At 41.5% G+C, this 18520-nt stretch overlaps 2 protein-coding genes across 4 annotated transcripts in view; both read right to left on the bottom strand.

The window, feature by feature from the left end:
• SNX29 (sorting nexin 29) overlaps positions 1–2508 on the bottom strand; it is a 477394-nt gene extending 474886 nt beyond the window's left edge. Inside the window, 1 exon segment of the mRNA XM_043494140.1 lies at positions 2384–2508. The gene's annotated coding sequence lies outside the window, so the exon portion shown is untranslated.
• Positions 2509–4620: 2112 nt separating this feature from the next.
• TNFRSF17 (TNF receptor superfamily member 17) overlaps positions 4621–18520 on the bottom strand; it is a 59715-nt gene continuing 45815 nt past the window's right edge. For 2 of the 3 annotated variants that reach the window (XM_043494139.1, XM_043494138.1), the window contains exons 4-5: positions 6305–6451; positions 4621–5555 (exon numbers count right to left, since the gene is read on the bottom strand). In XM_043494139.1, coding sequence (XP_043350074.1) covers positions 5287–5555; positions 6305–6451 — 416 coding nt within the window. In that variant the 3' untranslated portion in view covers positions 4621–5286. Of the gene's footprint in view, positions 5556–6304; positions 6452–6782; positions 7032–18520 lie in introns of those variants that run through there. The other variant, XM_043494137.1, reaches the window with a different exon arrangement.

Genomic DNA, 18520 nt, shown 5'->3' with positions numbered 1-18520 from the left:
TTATTCCTCCCTCCACCCCCTGGCTACTGTTCCCCCCACGTTCTTGTCAACTGCTGGAACTGACCCACCTTGATTATCACTACGAAAGGTTTTTTTTTTTTTGTTTGTTTTTTGTTCCCCCCACTCCCCTCCTGCTGGTAATAGCTCACCTTACCTGATCACTCTCATTACAGTGGGTATGGTAACACCCATTGTTTCATGTTCTCTGTGTATATAAAATCTCCCCACTGTATTTTCCACTGCATGCATCCGACTAAGTGAGCTGTATCTCATGAAAGCTTATGCTCAAATAAATGTGTTAGTACTTGTGGCACATTAGAGACTCCTTTTCTTTTTTCTCTTTCCTGTTACTCTGTTCCGTGACGCCGAAGTTTATGTTCCCATAAACCCTATTTTTTTCCAGAGGAAAAATATTAATACATGTTTCACTGTATTGTCGAGTTAAACTCATATAGATCTGGGCAAGATTTACTAGTTTATAAAGGCAGATCAAACGTTTGGCCTACCATCCTTAGTAATGTTGCTTTATGCATAATCAAGTCCTGGATAACTGAGAAACATTTCAATTTAGAGAAAATTCTACCTGCACCATACATGTCTCTCTATTGGTAAAAAACAGATGAAGGCTTTAAAAACAAAGATTTGGTAATTCATAAAAATAGTGACAAGAAATATAGTATATAAACAAACTGTGGACAAAACTGCTGCTAATAAAACAGCTTTCAAAGTTTTTCGTAGAGATGTCAACTGTTCTTTTTAACTGTAAAAGGAAATTCCATTGCGTACGTGTGCAAAGACTTACCACCCAGCAACAACTTAAGCCCTGATCCTACATCCAGGTTGAGCTCACTGCAGGACTGGAACCAGAACTAAAAAGCAGATGCAGGCCAGTAGAGGTTCAGAGGGTAGTTTCAAAGTATAAATGAATATAGTGGCAAAACTTGAAATGAAGCTGAACATCTGAGAAAAGATTTTTTGTGTTTTGAAAGTTTGAATGTTATCTGCATTTCACAAAATACTTATAATTTTCCCTGTGGGTCTATGATCGTCTTTTTCATCTCCTTTCTAGTCAAAATTATTTTGATAAATAACTTTTCTAAATACAAATGCCAGATAAACTCAGAGAAAATGTTACGAAGATGCTTTCACTTTCATCTGTTGTATAGTTTCTCTTTCATAGCCAATGTAATTCACGAATCCACATGGGGTTTAGCTGCCTCAGTTAATACTTTAAATGTTAAAATTGCACCTTTCATCAACAGGGGTTAAACATTTTAGCACTAGAGTTAGAACAGAACCCAGGACCTAATTCCCAATTCACTGCAGCAGAAAAAAGGACAATCTCAGGGTCGGGGATGATTTCCCTCAGCATGCTATTTGTGTTTTCTGAGCAACTCTGACAAGCCTTATTTCAAGTCAATTTTTACAACTAAGTTATCTCTCTATTTGAATGAAGAATGTGTCAATCTGCATTTTGAAATTATATTTAAAATACTGCTCATGTAAAATCCCATTTGAAGATAACTATTGTTAACAGTTACTACCAGTCCTGGTACTTCAACTTGTGTGACCAAGACTCACCCTTCCCTCCACCTCAGAAATTAGCCTCCATGCTGATTCTCCCCCCACCCCTGCAAGGATAGTATTGCCCTAGATCCAATATGTATTAGATAAATGGTCAGTTCAAGAAAAACTGAGGCCTGGACAAAACTGTACAATTCTTCCTCTCTCATTGTAATCTTAAGATTCAGTGAACACCATCTTGCCTCACTTCACCTTAAATACCCTGCAGTTAATTTAGGGTGGAAGGAAAAACACAATAGGTCCAGAACTGGTGTGTGTATTTCAGGAATAGCAGATGGAGGTTTCATATTGTCACTTAAAAAAAAAAAACAAAAACAATCACATCAGCAAACACGTTTCTTTGTTCAGGTTACTAACCACACCTCAGTGTATTAAGTAAGAATATTATGTTATTTATGCTCTGTTTACTTTCTGCACTTTGCTCAGTTCAGGCAACTCTGATTTCAAAGCAGTCGGCCTTACAGGTGTTTACAGTCCAGTGGCTCTCAGGGGTTCAGCGCTGCAGGGTCTGGGGTTTCCCACGTTGCTAGAGGACTGAGCTTCACACAATAAAAATGAAGAGGGAGGAGGGGAGCTGCGCCTCATTCAGGGCTCCGGAGTAGGAGGGGCCACCTCTCCAGTGCCCAGGGGCTGGGTTACCCCTCCAGCGCACGTCAGCCTGCCCCAGCCTTAGCACCGGCTGGCACGGGGCGCGCCATGACCCCCAGCAGGCAGGCACTGGGGATAGCGGGAGGGGGAGGCCGGGATTCAGCCGGGGGGCTGCGACACAGACTGAGCCTCCCTCCCCGCGGGCACTCACCGCTCATGATGCCCGGAGTCTGGTCTCTCCCCGCTACGGCAGCTAGCCCCCCTGCTCCCGCTGAGACAGCTCCAGGGAGGGAAGCCGGGCCGGGGACACACTGAGCGGACACCCCGCCCCGGAACTGAAGCCCCCCGACCCGGAAGGTAAATACTAGAGCCTGAGGACGCGAGAGAGACAGAGCCGACGTTTCCTCCCCCCCCCCGCGTCGCGTGCGCTTCCCCAACCGCCTAGCGGGAGCGCTGAGAGCAGCTTGGCCTCGGGAAGGGCGCTCTCGCGCCGGGGTCCTGCGATGGCCCCTGCCCTGGTGGGCGGATTTCTGGCTAGCTCGAGGGCAGGCTTTTCTCTGCCCCGCTCACTGTGGGAAGCGCCCTGTTCAGCTTCAAAAACAGACTCCAACGAGAAACTGCTGAGCTTGAATTAATATGCAAACTAGATACCATTAACTTGGCTTTGAATAGAGACTGAGTGGCTGGGTCATTGCACATATTGAATCTATTTCCCCATATTAAGTATCCTCACACCTTCTTGTCAACTGTCTAAATGGCCCATCTTGATTATCACTGCAAAAGTTTTTTTTTCTCCTGCTGATAATAGCTCATCTTAATGAATTAGCCTCTTACAGTTTGTATGGCAACTTCCACCTTCTCTGTATCTATTATATATCTATATAATCTTCTTACTGTATGTTCCATTCTATGCATCCGATGAAGTGGGCTGTAGCCCACAAAAATTTACGTTCTAATAAATTTGTTAGTCTCTAAGATGCCACAAGTACTCCTGTTCTTTTTTGCAGATACAGACTAACATGGCTGCTATTTTAAAACAGCAGAGCCAGGGCTATTTGGAAGTAGAGTAATAACACTTCAATGGGAGTGTCAGGTGCAGTTTTCTCTGCTAATTACCTGGGTTAAAGAATGGGAGGCAGTCAAGGAAAAGGAGAGCTGGCGCTGTCAGAAAGCAAAAGGCAAGGTCCAGATTTTGGCACTAGCAACTCAAACTTGGGGAGAACTGGGGTATCCATGCAAACTTTGCATCATGCATTTGTTTTGTTTTGTAAGGTGAACAAAAACCAAACCAGATTATCAACTGTGAACCTTTTTTCACTCCTGAACATGATCTGAACTTAATTTCTTGGGGACCAGCCCCTTCTGATGGAACTAAAATAGAAACCTACATCCACACCTCACAGTTCAGGCCTCTCTAGCAGCAGCATGAAACAGCACTTGAACTCCAAGCTATTCTACTCTTAGAAGCATAATCGTCCAAATATGAACATCCACAATAGATGTAGTCCTGTGGTAATTTGGAAGCTTCTGAAGTATTTCTTCTCTAATGTGCTTCAGAAAGCAACTTCCCTTCATGAGTCTTTGCATGTTCAGATAATTGTTTCAGACCAAAGAGCTGTATCTTCAAAATAATAATTTGAAATGAGAAATACCATATATAAATGAAAGATGGATTGAACTAGTGAAAAATAAAATATTTAAAACTTTCAAATAAAGGTGTCAGGTATCATTTAACCAAAAATAATCCCAAATTGTTGATGTTTCAAAATACACAGCACCAAGAATAACTACAAAAGTAATTGGGAAAACTAGATAGCAAAACAAATAAGAATAAAATCTACTTTCTTTGATTAGGGGCTATATATGCATGCATAGATCTAAGGACTTGAACAGGTCCCAAGCACAAATAAAGATTAATGCAATTGTTATAACAGAAACAGTTACAGTACATCTTATTTAGATTCCCATGATGTATGGCTAGGCCAAAATTTTCAGACTTGTGTGGCCAGAGTTAGGCATCTAAATCCATAATTAGACGCCTAAATATGTGGCCTGTGTGTCAGAGGTGCAGAGTGTGATGTTCAGCAAGTTTCTTAATCTTTTTCCTTTCAGTTCCTCAATTTCCCCTTCTTTAAGATGTGTGTTATTCTTGTGTTATGAGTCTTAATTCACTCATGATTGTTCCTTCACTCTGAGCTCCTTGGATGGACAGTGCTCTAGTAATACAAAGGTGATTATTGCTGAGTACCAACAGCCTTCATTGACTTCAATGGGAACTGCAAGTGCTCAGCAGCTATGAAAACCAGAACACTTAGTTAGGTGCATAAGCATGCCTAACTTTAGATTGAATTTTTTGCATGTAGCTAGTTGACACTACTAATAAATCCCTGCTAAATACAAATAGATCATTATGGAGCCCATGCTAAAATAGGGAGATTTTACATTTTTTGAAAATGTTTGATCCATATAAGAAAGCCCTCGTCTACTATCAGAAACCAGATTGGCAATTAGAGGCTTTGCAACCATCTGTTCTTCCAGTATAGCAGCTGTGAGGTATCTTAACTGGGTATAATTACATATTCCATAAATATATCCAATATTGGAACACTTCCTTTGCAAGCATTCCCATTTTCATTGGGCCCCAAAGTCTCAGAACCTGGATCTCTAAAGTGGTACCAAAATGATGCTACACACCTTTTTTTTTTTTCCTTTCCTCCCCTCCCTTTGCACCTCTTAGTACTACATTTTGGTACAAAAACATTTTGGTAAAAGATTTATTTGTGTGACTTAGTCATTAAATATACATTTGAGCTTGCTTATTGATGGCATTTATGCACATCCAACCTTTTGACTAGTAAATATAGTCTTTAATGATAGTGCAGAAAAGTTTTCCTCGCATAGAGGTTCTTATAGCTTATAAATTCCAGTAAATAGCTCCCAAGAGAGACTAAAATTAGAAATAATATAATATCAATGAAAGTTAAATGCAAGAGCTATAAAGAAACCACATGTACTATCCTTCTCTACTGACAGCAAATAATAAAATTTATAAGTATACCTATACTGGATGAGCTGATTGATTATTATGTAGTAAAAAATGCTTCAATCTCCCTATCACAGAGTCATCATAGCACCTGGAACATAGCTGCAATATTCAGAAGTCTTTGTGGTAACCAGAACAGTAGCTCCTTCCTCTGTGGCTGGTAATGGGAATGAAGTATCAAAGCCAGTTTGGAGTTTCACCAAGCCACAGTCCCCGCAAGGGCATTCCTCCACTGAATACATCAGTGATGCTTCACTTTGGAGGGAATCTCCAATTATATCTGCATTCACACTGGTCTCAATATCTGCCTTGAGTATAACATTCAACTCCACTGCAGACTCTGTGAAGATATGAAAAGATATTTTAGTTCACGTGGTATGCTATCTCAGTCAGTAAAGTCAAGTCATAGAATCTACTGAACGTGCCCCCCGCTCCCAAATTTAGGATGGGCTTCTACGGAATCTATTATATATTTACTATCATATATATAAATAAAATTAACAGAAGCATCTTTGCTGTAAATATCTATGGATATGAAAAAGTCAAAAATTAATTTAACTCTTTGCTGCAACAGGGAAAATATATTTTATATATGGCTTTGAGAGCTACAGGGTTGAATCAAGTCAATTTACACTTTATAAGCTGCGAGGCCAATCTTCCATTTTTATTCTCCCGACAAGTAAAATTCCTTTTCACTTCAATGGCAGGAAGGACTGGGCCTTGATAAAGAAATTCTGTTAAGAGTTTATAGCAATTTTCTAATGCAAAATAGGATAAGCAAGTTAAAAAATATATTGAAATTAAAAAACAAGTGTGATTCTGTAGCCAAAACCATAGAGCTCCTAACTACTATTGGCTATAATATGATATTCTTACTCACGTTGGGAAGTACTTTTTTCCACATTTAGTCCAATTGACTTTAGTGCGTCTATTTGTGGAATAATGTACTCTTCAACATGAGTAAAACTATCAGAATCTGGTGATGTAGGCTATATTAAAAATTATAAATTCAAAGAACATAGTGGAAATTCACAACAATCTGAAAATATTTTACAAAGAATTGTATTTCTTGACAATCATATTTTGTACCTGTGTTTTTCAGTTCTTCCTTTGATTGTTTTGGGTGCCTCCTTTTAAACAAGACCATTAATATGAACACTGTGAATGTTAAAATCACTCCTATTCCCAAACCGATCCAAAGAATTCCATCTGATACTTTTATTTGACCTGTAGTACCTTTCAAAATAAAGGAGACATATTATGTACATTAAAAACAACAAGCAATTAATAATAAATACATGGCCTAATCTATAAGCCTCTCACATCTCTAAGGAATAATTTCTTTTTCTGGTGAGTGACAGCTAGGTAGCTTGAAACATTTACTTTTCCTAACATAGTTCAGTTGATATATAGAATACTGTGTTTAGGTCTTCAATCTTGTACAGATTTTATTCTTGGTCTCATAAACTTTAGTGTCATTCTTCATGTTTTATGTTTAGAATAAATGCAAAGTACAAATGTGAAAATGCACAGCACAAACAAATAACGTTACAGAATTGGTACTTACTCTCATTACAATAGCTCTGACATGAAAAAGGTGGCTTACTGGAACATCGAAGGTGACAGGGTATACAAGATTGCAGCAAGCTGTCAAAATACTCATTTTTGAAGCAATGTTGAGCCATCAGGGTCAGTAATTAGTGAACTAGGAAGCCACAGAAATGGTTAAAGAGTAAGGACAAGCTAAGGAGGACGAATGTTTCCACTTCTCACTTTGTACAAACAGTAGTAAGTGTGGCCAGCAACAGCAGCTAAATATCAAGGTTCTTTTTAAAAAGAGTATATTAAATAATAGGGATTTCACCCTGAGGCCTCTCAAGGGACTCTGGCTGCTCATTTGAATAGCAACTGCAGATTCAAGTTTCTAGAAGGACCGTCCAGCTGGATGGAAGTAATTTTCAATGTAAATTCTGTCTGAAACAGAAACTGATTATTTATAGAGGACATTTCTCAAGCAGGTGCTAAACACTACAGACTGTAGAAAAAGTCTGAGGATTCCCAAACAGCATTTTCATTAACAGTTAGTCCCTGTCTTCAGGAGTTTATTGTATTCTCTCTCTCAAACTTATGGATCTATACCAATTATATCTCATTCCAGCCTGCAAACTTCTCCATGAAGCATTGGTTTAATTTTTATTCTTTTCTGTTCCATTGTCACCACCAAACAACATATTGTATTGTTGATGAATAGAGGAGAAAAAAGAGGACTGTCTAGTGGATAGAGAAGGTGACAAAGTCAGTACACCTGCAGAATGCATGCTTGGTGAGGCAGGTGCTGTACCTGTCTCCTCCTCTCAGATCCTCTGCTTCCCATTGGCTAGGCTTGGGAGGTGGGCGGACTGATTGTTTCTCAAGATCCCTTCCCCGCCATATTTTTAAACTCCTCCTTAGCTTTTCAAGCTGCCCTGCCCTTCCTCTCCTTACTTGCTGTTTTTCAATGCTGCAGATCTGACCTATTGCTGTTTTGGGGTCAGGATGGAATTTTTCCCATTGGCCCAAACTAGCCACGGTCTGCTGGTTTTTTTGTTTGTTTGTTTTTTTCACTTTCTTTGCAGTATCATGGAGGCAAAGTAGCATTGAAAGGAACAGGACTTGAAAGTGTAATAATAGGAAGTTTATGATGACTGTTTAGCTCATTGCAAGTTCCAGCTAGTGTCCAGCATGGATAAATGCTAAAAGGGCCAATTCCCAGAGGTAAATGATGCCTAAGACTTCACTGCTTGACTTTGTGTCTATTGGAGAAGTGGAAACCTGACATTGTCATGGACCGAGATCCCTCCTTGCTATCCTTGATCCCCCCCCACCACCACCACATGGGGAGAGTGTGATAAATGTGGACATTTTCTGTAATGTTCTTATGAGCTCTTTGTGACTTTCTATCTACCACGCTGGCACTGCTACACATTGGGGGGAAAGAATTCATTTTCTTGCTTGGACATGAAAGATCCAGCTAGGAATTTGCGACATATAGTGGCTGGATTGTCTGGGTGGGAATCAACACATTTGAATGGATCAACACATAGACAAATGGAACCCCAATGACTGAAAATTAACATCTAGTTGTAGAGGCAGCTGAACATGTGAATATAGCACAGTTGTGTCCAGAGAACTAAGATAAAATAAGGTGGCTGTGTTATGAGCTGAACGCTCAGAGACACAGGCTCTGGCCTAAGAATAAGACAATGGGAAAGACAGAGAAATGAAGCAAAGATGGTTTCTACAGTAGCTTGGTTCACGGGAGCCCTGGCTTTAGTCTCTCTGAACTCTGTCTTAACCTTTGCTCCTCTATGATAACCTAAGGACTTTCAGATTCTGTAGACCAGGTGATTAACAAATTGTTAACCTGTTTTTTAAAAGACTTCCTGGTGTCACTGCAAATACTTACTGAGAGCATTGTGCCCTGAAGAAGTTTGCTACAAACCTCCTGCAGGAGTCTGGTTTGGCTGGATCCGCTCCAGGGAGCCATGGAGAGAAACAAGGATTGCTGGCACCTGAAGGCCTCGTTTCAGAGTTGTGGAGCCACAGACATTCCCCTGTGGAACTGTGTGGACACTTGGGATCTGGCACATTAAAGGGGGTCACTCCCAAGGGCCTGGTTACAGGTCTGGTCTATGCCCTAGTGCTGTGAATGCAAGACAGAGGGCAAGAGGATTCAGAAGTGAGCTGAGTTTTGGGGTTTGACCAAGGAGGGTCTATCCCAAGTTATTGATTAAATAGTAAAGCCTTGTAATCCCACACTGGACACAGTTAAATGGTTGGTGTATGAAACTGTACGGGGTGTACAGAACACTTAATAAATTAATTAAATTAATAAAATTGTGATCTGCCACTTAATTCGATCCCTGTGTCTTATCATTAATTCACCTGCATATACTGATACTCAATTCTCTTCTTGGGAACTAATGGAAATTATTATGATTTGGCTATAATATTCCCTTTTTTAAATACTTATAATAATTCATTATTGCAGCTACAAACTGTGATAAAAGTTTCTGTGTATACAGAATACATTAATACTGAAGGATAGATGGGAATCTGCATACTCTCCTACCAGCTTTCCACATATCCCACCACACCAGTGCTTGGGCAGCATCATTTAGCTTTTCATTTTAATAAGTCATCATAAAGATGTTTTGTAATTCTTTACATGAATAGTTCACAAATGCAAGCCTTGAGAGAATCCAACAGCAGGTCATTCTCCCTAATAATCCTGAAACTAAACTAGGTCCAGCAGCCTCCACAGCACACAATTAAATACTCCCATCTTCCCTAGTGGGAACAAAGGAAGCATAAGGAAGCAATGATCTGGCCTGGGTCACTTTTATCCCTGAGTCACTAATTCTGTCAAATACACAAGATATGAAGTGTTCCCGGTTGTATGTGAAGGGCCTTAATTCACCGGGGATAAGCCCATGGTTCTCAATAATGACCATGAGCTTTCAAAGAGACAAGATGGGTAAAGTAATATATTTTATTGAACCAACTTCTGTTGCTGAGACAGACAAAATGTTTTGAGCTTACACAGAGCTCTTCAGGTCTGGGAAACTAACTTAGAGACTCAAAGAAGACCTCTGTGTAAGTTCAAAAGCTTGTCTCTCTCACCAATAGAAGTTGACCCAATAAAAGGTATTGCCTCACCCACTTTGTCTCTCTAATATCCTGGTACCAACACAGCTACAACAACACTGCATACATGAGATTTCAGGTCAGTCCAGAAAATCCAGTGTCTATATGGACACTGGAGTCACTCAAGGCAATAGGCCTGGATGTATTTGAGTAAAATACTTGTATCCCCAACCTATTCCAAATATGCAGACACACCTTCAAAAGTGGCCACTGAGTGCTTCTGAGTGCTTCTGTTTGTGGAGTTATCTAGGGCACCCAATAATTAAAGCTCCCAAAATCTGTTTTTAAAATGTTGGCCTGAAACTATCTTGATGTTTACACTAGATAAACAACCTAGAACAAAACTGTAATTGAAATAAGGAATCCCCTGCAGCTGAGACTGGTTACAAATGGGTAACTTTCTCACCCTGACCCACCCTGGTCTTCTTTTGTACTATGTATCCATCTAGATCAGTGGTTTTCAACCGGGGGCATGCATACCCCTGGGAGTATGCCAAGGTCTTCCAAGGGGAACATAAACTCATCTAGATATTTCCCTAGTTTTACAACAGGCTACATAAAAAACACAAGTTAAGTCAGTACAAACTAAAATTTCATACAGACAAGGACTTGTTTATACTGCTCTATATACTATATTATATGGAAGTATAACATGCGTATACACACTGTATTAGACATGCGTTTTATGTCATTTATTAATGGATGCAAGCACATTAGTGAGGTTGAAATTGTCATAGAGATTCAGAATGTTAGTGTCACGGCCTTCCATGGATAAATTTAGATCATTCAGATTGCTAAATATATCAGTGAAGTAGGCAAGTTGAGCTAACCACACAGTATTGTCAAACACAGAGGCAAGAGGGGATGAATGATCGGAAAGAAACCCGCGAACATAAGCAATCAGCTGAGCTTCTCCACTAATGTAGGTGGACTCATCAAGCGGAAGGGCAAATCTTTTTGCCTTTTTATGTTTCTCTACAAGTAGAGAGACAATATCCTCAGGTATATTTTCAATTCTACAACACACGGTGTCATTTGATAAGGGTACTTTCTTGAGAGTATCAGCTGCTTTTTTAATCAAGTGTGTTTTCTGCAAGCACCATAGCGACAGGCAGAATAAGATCTTCTGAAATTGTGTACAGCTTCTTTGATTTTGCTATAAGAAGGGAGACAGCATATGAAGCTTCAAGTGGTTTTGTAGAAATACTTGAAGCTTTTTTCGTTTTAAGCTGTTAAGTCTGGAACTCAGAACGCTTTCTTTGAAAAAATTCTTCTGTCTTACCTGCATGCATGGGGTGTTTTGTCTTCAAAGATCGTTGCAAATGCACTGGTTTCATACTGTTATTTGATAGAGTTTCTCCACAAAGGAACACAAAGCTTGAGGTGGATCTGCAGAGATGTGAATCCAAAAGCAATATATTGCTTGCAGAACTGATTATATTTTTTTTCAGTTGTTTTCAATTTCTTACCATTTTCATTGTCCTCACTATTGCCATTTCTAGCTCCTTGTTTTAAAAATCTATCCGTTTTCACATCGCAACTGCATACACGCTATGACAACTTCAACCTCATTAACATGCTTGCATGCATCTTCTTAACACAGAGATCAGCAGCCTTTCAGAAGTGGTGTGCCAAGTCTTCATTTATTCACTCTAATTTAAGGTTTTGCGTGCCAGTAGTACATTTTAACATTTTTTAGAAGGCCTCTGTCTATAAGTCTTTAATATATAACTAAACTATTGTTGTATGTAAAGTAAATAAGGTTTTTAAAATGTTTAAGAAGCTTCATTTAAAATTAAATTAAAATGCAGAGCTCCCCGGACCAGTGACTAGGACCCGGGCATGTGAGTGCCACTGAAAATCAGCTCGCGTTCTGTCTTTGGCACGCGTGCCATAGATTGCCTACCCCGTCTTAACATATGCGCAATGTGCCTCAAGTGGCACATGACAAGGATTCATCACCAAATTTGGTCTGCTGGGCCAGGTACTGACAGGGAGCGCAATGTGAATACTGATCCATGCATTAGTAAATGACATAAAATGCATGCCTAATACAGTGCGTATATGCACATTACATTAACGTATAATATAGTATATAGAGCAGTATAAACAAGTCATTGTCTGTATGAAATTTTAGTTTGTACTGACTTCATTAGTGCTTTTTATGGCTTTTTATGTAGCCTGTTGTAAAAGTACGCAAATATCTAGATGACCTCTGTGTACCTCTGGTTGAGAACCACTGCTATAAAACAAACTACATGCTTGACCCAATTTTCTTTAAATTGCATATTCCAACATTACCGCATGTATGCTGTGGAGAAGCTAAAGTCTCAGAGAGATTTCATTATGAAGTTATTATCCCTTTGGACTCAAGCACTTAATCAGTATTCATGTCTTGCATTTTCTCTTAGCTTGGCTAAGGCTTTTGCAACACTAAACTTTCCATCATTTTTAAAATAATTACCATCTCAGAACCTCCCTCATTATAGCTTGTAAACCAGCTAATACCTATATCAGGTTTTTCCCATCTTCTATAAGGTATTTCATCTTTAAGATCCAAATTTTCCCACTCTGACCAAAAACCTTTTACTGTGCTATTGTGAAGGGAATTAAAAATTTTATTAAAGCTAATGTTTAAAATCGAGTTTACACAAGTTAAGAAGGAAGGTACTGTACATCTGGGGTCAGGCTTGAGTTATGAGAGATTATCAGTTACAAGGTTCACAAGATACATACATAGTACATAACCAGGATAGACCCAGATTGGGGTGCAGGAGTTTTTAAAGCGTCAGTGAATAAGTGATCTCAGGTGCCATCCATAGAATGTATTTAGAGTCCAAGTCAGTATTGGTGTAGTGAATAGGTACATTGGTGGAGTGCATCCCTTGGTTTGTCAGGGGAAGAAGTAGGTTATTTCCCTGACCGGCAGTCTCGTTTACTTGTCCTAGTACTGACGGTGTCCTGTGATGTGCTCCGTGTCGATGTCATTCTAAGGTAGCTGCCTTTGCCAACTGATTTTCCAATCACACACTATGCAAAGATGACTCCTCTCTTTTGGAAGCTTTTAGCTGCTCTAGAGTCCATTCCTGCACTGCCACCCCTTACCTACTGTTTCAGTGGATGAACCAGGAATATTTGCACATCTACAAATTATGGGAAGAGAAGAGACAGCCATCTCTTTCTGAACATGCTCATTTTCCTGAACAACCAAATAATTTCTCTCCTTCTTAGGGCAGTGTTTGCAATTAGCTTCCCAAGAAGGCCATCTGGACGAGACATCGGCCTTAGTGTGCTTGTGCCCAGACTTCTATGTGACTGTGAAATCACAACCTACAATTCTTCCAACCACCTGGCAAGTTGCCCTGAATCTAAAGAGACATCGAAGGGATGCATGGTATGTCCTGACCACAATCTTCTTCTAATGCAAATAATGGTGAAAATTTTCTATAGAGCTAACCACTGACAGAAGTTCCTTTCGGGTAGTGCAATAATTTCTCTCCAGAGAATTTAGACTCTTACTGTAATAAGTCCCCACCCTCTCAAGTCTTTTGCTTTCTAATACTTATGTCAATACTGCCCCCAAATAGTAAGCACTAGCATCTGTATAATATGAAAGGAGTTTAGGCTAAGACAGGAGCCACCATAAGAACTTCTTTCAATTTTGAAAATGCTAAATCACACGCTGTTGACCACTGAACTAGTTTCCCTTTCTCACCCAATCTACACAATGGTTTTGTAATACTGGCTTCTATAATAGGATAAGAGCCCTAAAAAACTCTGCAGATGTATGAATGTCTAAGGTGTTGGCCAGCTCCACACAGCCTCAATTTTCTTTTTGTCAGTGGAAACTCCCTCCTCACTATGTGTCGAAGGTAAATTCCTTGTTTTGAAACGACTGACATTTCCTTAGGTTCAGTTTGAGATTATGCATCCGATGAAGTGAGCTGTAGCTCAGGAAAGCTTATGCTCTAATAAATTTGTTAGTCTCTAAGGTGCCACAAGTACTCCTTTTCTTTTTGCGAATACAGACTAACACGGCTGCTACTCTGAAACCAGTTTGAGATTAGTAGCCTTAAGCTTATCACAGACCATTTATAAATTTATCAGTTCTTGTTCAAAGGTTAGCATGCGCCACCATATCACTAAGTAAACAAACAGGACTAGAGAGGCATGCCCTGCATAACCCTCTTAAAAAACTCTTAAACATGGCCTGGCAATACATAAGCTAAAAGCCATCACTTAAAATTGCCACAGGCCTTGTCCAGCTGTGAAAAGCAGTCTTTTTCCTGTCCTTTGGATCCACTCCCACTCACCAATACACATCTTTACGATCCAGTATGGAAAACCAGACTGAACGTGCAACAGCATCCAGGGTATATATTTGTGGTAATAGATAAGAATTCATTTAATTTTCTATAGTCCACTCTGTAATAGTATGCTACATTGCATTATAAGGTTCTGCCAGTAGGTGGGGTTATGTGCTCCATAACTTAACTGAGCAAGCAATATACCTGACAGCACATTAAAGATGTATCTCTCAGGGGTGGAAGTTCTGTAACCAGTCCATATCTGGTACATCACATACACAATATGGTGCTTCCATCTTTTTTCTTAACCAGAACTATGGGTTAGGCCCAAGGACAGGTTGAAGGGTTAATTATCCCTTCTTGATACATTTTTTCAATGGCTTGTAAGCCTGTTTCCTCTTTGCTTCTAGTAAACGGTGAGATGGCTGTTTAATGGGCCCATTTTCCCCCAGATCCATCTTGTGCTGGACCGGTGCTGTATACAACCTATAATGTGCTGGACCAGTGCTGTACAACTACTTCTAATTCTAAACCAGAAAGTCTTGTAGACCAAGAATGACCTTGAGCGGATCACTGCGGACTATGTGGCTCTGGGAAGAAGGATAAAGGAGTTGGAGGCGCAAGTGGTGTTCTCGTCCATCCTCCCCGTGGAAGGAAAAGGCCTGGGTAGGGACCGTCGAATCGTGGAGGTCAACGAATGGCTACGCAGGTGGTGTCGGAGAGAAGGCTTTGGATTCTTTGACCATGGGATGGTGTTCCATGAAGGAGGAGTGCTGGGCAGAGACGGGCTCCATCTTACGAAGAGAGGGAAGAACATCTTTGCCAGCAGGCTGGCTAACCTAGTGAGGAGGGCTTTAAACTAGGTTCACCGGGGGAAGGAGACCAAAGCCCTGAGGTAAGTGGGAAAGCGGGATACCGGGAGGAAGCACAGGCAGGAAGGTCTGTGAGGGGAGGGCTCCTGCCTCATACTGGGAATGAGGGGCGATCAACAGGTTATCTCAAGTGCTTATATACAAATGCACAAAGCCTTGGAAACAAGCAGGGAGAACTGGAGGTCCTGGTGATGTCAAGGAATTATGACGTGATTGGAATAACGGAGACTTGGTGGGATAACTCACATGACTGGAGTACAGTCATGGATGGTTATAAACTGTTCAGGAAGGACAGGCAGGGCAGAAAAGGTGGGGGAGTAGCACTGTATGTAAGGGAGCAGTATGACTGCTCAGAGCTCCGGTACGAAACTGTGGAAAAACCTGAGTGTCTCTGGATTAACTTTAGAAGTGTGTGCAACAAGAGTGATGTCATGGTGGGAGTCTGCTATAGACCACCGGACCAGGGGGATGAGGTGGATGAGGCTTTCTTCCGGCAACTCACGGAAGCTACTAGATCGCATGCCCTGATTCTCATGGGTGACTTTAATTTTCCTGATATCTGCTGGGAGAGCAATACAGCGGTGCATAGACAATCCAGGAAGTTTTTGGAAAGCGTAGGGGACAATTTCCTGGTGCAAGTGCTAGGGGAGCCAACTAGGGGGAGCGCTTTTCTTGACCTGCTGCTCACAAACCGGGTAGAATTAGTGGGGGAAGCAAAAGTGGATGGGAATCTGGGAGGCAGTGACCATGAGTTGGTTGAGTTCAGGATCCTGACGCAGGGAAGAAAGGTAAGCAGCAGGATACGGACCCTGGACTTCAGGAAAGCAGACTTTGACTCCCTCAGGGAACAGATGGCCAGGATCCCCTGGGGGACTAACATGAAAGGGAAGGGAGTCCAGGAGAGCTGGCTGTATTTCAAGGAATCCCTGTTGAGGTTACAGGGACAAACCATCCCGATGAGTCGAAAGAATAGTAAATATGGCAGGCGACCAGCTTGGCTTAATGGTGAAATCCTAGCGGATCTTAAACATAAAAAAGAAGCTTACAAGAAGTGGAAGCTTGGACATATGACCAGGGAAGAGTATAAAAATATTGCTCGGGCATGTAGGAAAGATATCAGGAGGGCCAAATCGCACCTGGAGCTGCAGCTAGCAAGAGATGTCAAGAGTAACAAGAAGGGTTTCTTCAGGTATGTTGGCAACAAGAAGAAAGCCAAGGAAAGTGTGGGCCCCTTACTGAATGAGGGAGGCAAGCTAGTGACAGAGGATGTGGAAAAAGCTAATGTACTCAATGCTTTTTTTGCCTCTGTTTTCACTAACAAGGTCAGCTCCCAGACTGCTGTGCTGGGCAACACAAAATGGGGAAGAGATGGCCAGCCCTCTGTAGAGATAGAGGTGGTTAGGGACTATTTAGAAAAGCTGGACGTGCACAAGTCCATGGGGCCGGACGAATTGCATCCGAGAGTGCTGAAGGAATTGGCGGCTGTGATTGCAGAGCCCTTGGCCATTATCTTTGAAAACTCGTGGCGAACGGGGGAAGTCCCGGATGACTGGAAAAAGGCTAATGTAGTGCCCATCTTTAAAAAAGGGAAGAAGGAGGATCCTGGGAACTACAGGCCGGTCAGCCTAACCTCAGTCCCTGGAAAAATCATGGAGCAGGTCCTCAAAGAATCAATCCTGAAGCACTTAGAGGAGAGGAAAGTGATCAGGAACAGTCAGCATGGATTCACCAAGGGAAGGTCATGCCTGACTAATCTAATCGCCTTTTATGATGAGATTACTGGTTCTGTGGATGAAGGGAAAGCAGTGGATGTATTGTTTCTTGACTTTAGCAAAGCTTTTGACACGGTCTCCCACAGCATTCTTGTCAGCAAGTTAAGGAAGTATGGGCTGGATGAATGCACTATAAGGTGGGTAGAAAGCTGGCTAGATTGTCGGGCTCAACGGGTAGTGATCAATGGCTCCATGTCTAGTTGGCAGCCGGTGTCAAGTGGAGTGCCCCAGGGGTCGGTCCTGGGGCCCGTTTTGTTCAATATCTTCATAAATGATCTGGAGGATGGTGTGGATTGCACTCTCAGCAAATTTGCGGATGATACTAAACTGGGAGGAGTGGTAGATACGCTGGAGGGGAGGGATAGGATACAGAAGGACCTAGACAAATTGGAGGATTGGGCCAAAAGAAATCTAATGAGGTTCAATAAGGATAAATGCAGGGTCCTGCACTTAGGATGGAAGAATCCAATGCACCGCTACAGACTAGGGACCGAATGGCTCGGCAGCAGTTCTGCGGAAAAGGACCTAGGGGTGACAGTGGACGAGAAGCTGGATATGAGTCAGCAGTGTGCCCTTGTTGCCAAGAAGGCCAATGGCATTTTGGGTTGTATAAGTAGGGGCATAGCGAGCAGATCGAGGGACGTGATCGTTCCCCTCTATTCGACACTGGTGAGGCCTCATCTGGAGTACTGTGTCCAGTTTTGGGCCCCACACTACAGGAAGGATGTGGATAAATTGGAAAGAGTACAACGAAGGGCAACAAAAATGATTAGGGGTCTAGAGCACATGACTTATGAGGAGAGGCTGAGGGAGCTGGGATTGTTTAGTCTGCAGAAGAGAAGAATGAGGGGGGATTTGATAGCTGCTTTCAACTACCTGAAAGGGGGTTTCAAAGAGGATGGCTCTAGACTGTTCTCAATGGTAGCAGATGACAGAACGAGGAGTAATGGTCTCAAGTTGCAATGGGGGAGGTTTAGATTGGATATTAGGAAAAACTTTTTCACTAAGAGGGTGGTGAAACACTGGAATGCGTTACCTAGGGAGGTGGTAGAATCTCCTTCCTTAGAGGTTTTTAAGGTCAGGCTTGACAAAGCCCTAGCTGGGATGATTTAACTGGGACTTGGTCCTGCTTTGAGCAGGGGGTTGGACTAGATGACCTTCTGGGGTCCCTTCCAACCCTGATATTCTATGATTCTATGATTCTGCTTCTCATTTATGTACAGCACTAGGCTAGAACAAGTCCTATAGAAACTCTGAGCGCTCACTATTTCCTCCTTCTGCCTTGTATTTTTCTTCTTTTCCAACATTTACTAGACCCATTCATTCACAGTGGTTCCCCTTTTTCACTATTTGCAGAAATATTCAGCAAACAGACAGGAATCTGTTCCTGTTTCAGATCCACAGGAACTTTGCCAGCTAAGGTTCCCCCAAGAACCTAGATCTTAAAGCAGGTCTTGATCACCCCCTATCTTTCCTGTGCTGTAAAACTACCGCATCATGTAGCTGTTATGATTAGGGCCCTGAGAAAAACGGTAGAATTTTTTTTAGAAAATTAACGACAGTGGCACTGGTAAAGTCGCGCTTTTCACAGGCTATGCACGAATGCAGTCAGCAAAAGGTCACTGCTGCATTCCTTTGCATAAAATTGGCCTCTGAGTTCCCCTCTCT

Source organism: Dermochelys coriacea, chromosome 10 (genome assembly GCF_009764565.3).
Source record: "Dermochelys coriacea isolate rDerCor1 chromosome 10, rDerCor1.pri.v4, whole genome shotgun sequence".
Taxonomy (NCBI): domain Eukaryota; kingdom Metazoa; phylum Chordata; order Testudines; family Dermochelyidae; genus Dermochelys; species Dermochelys coriacea.
Note: the sequence above shows the minus strand (reverse complement) of the source record. Positions and strands in the feature narration are given on the sequence as shown.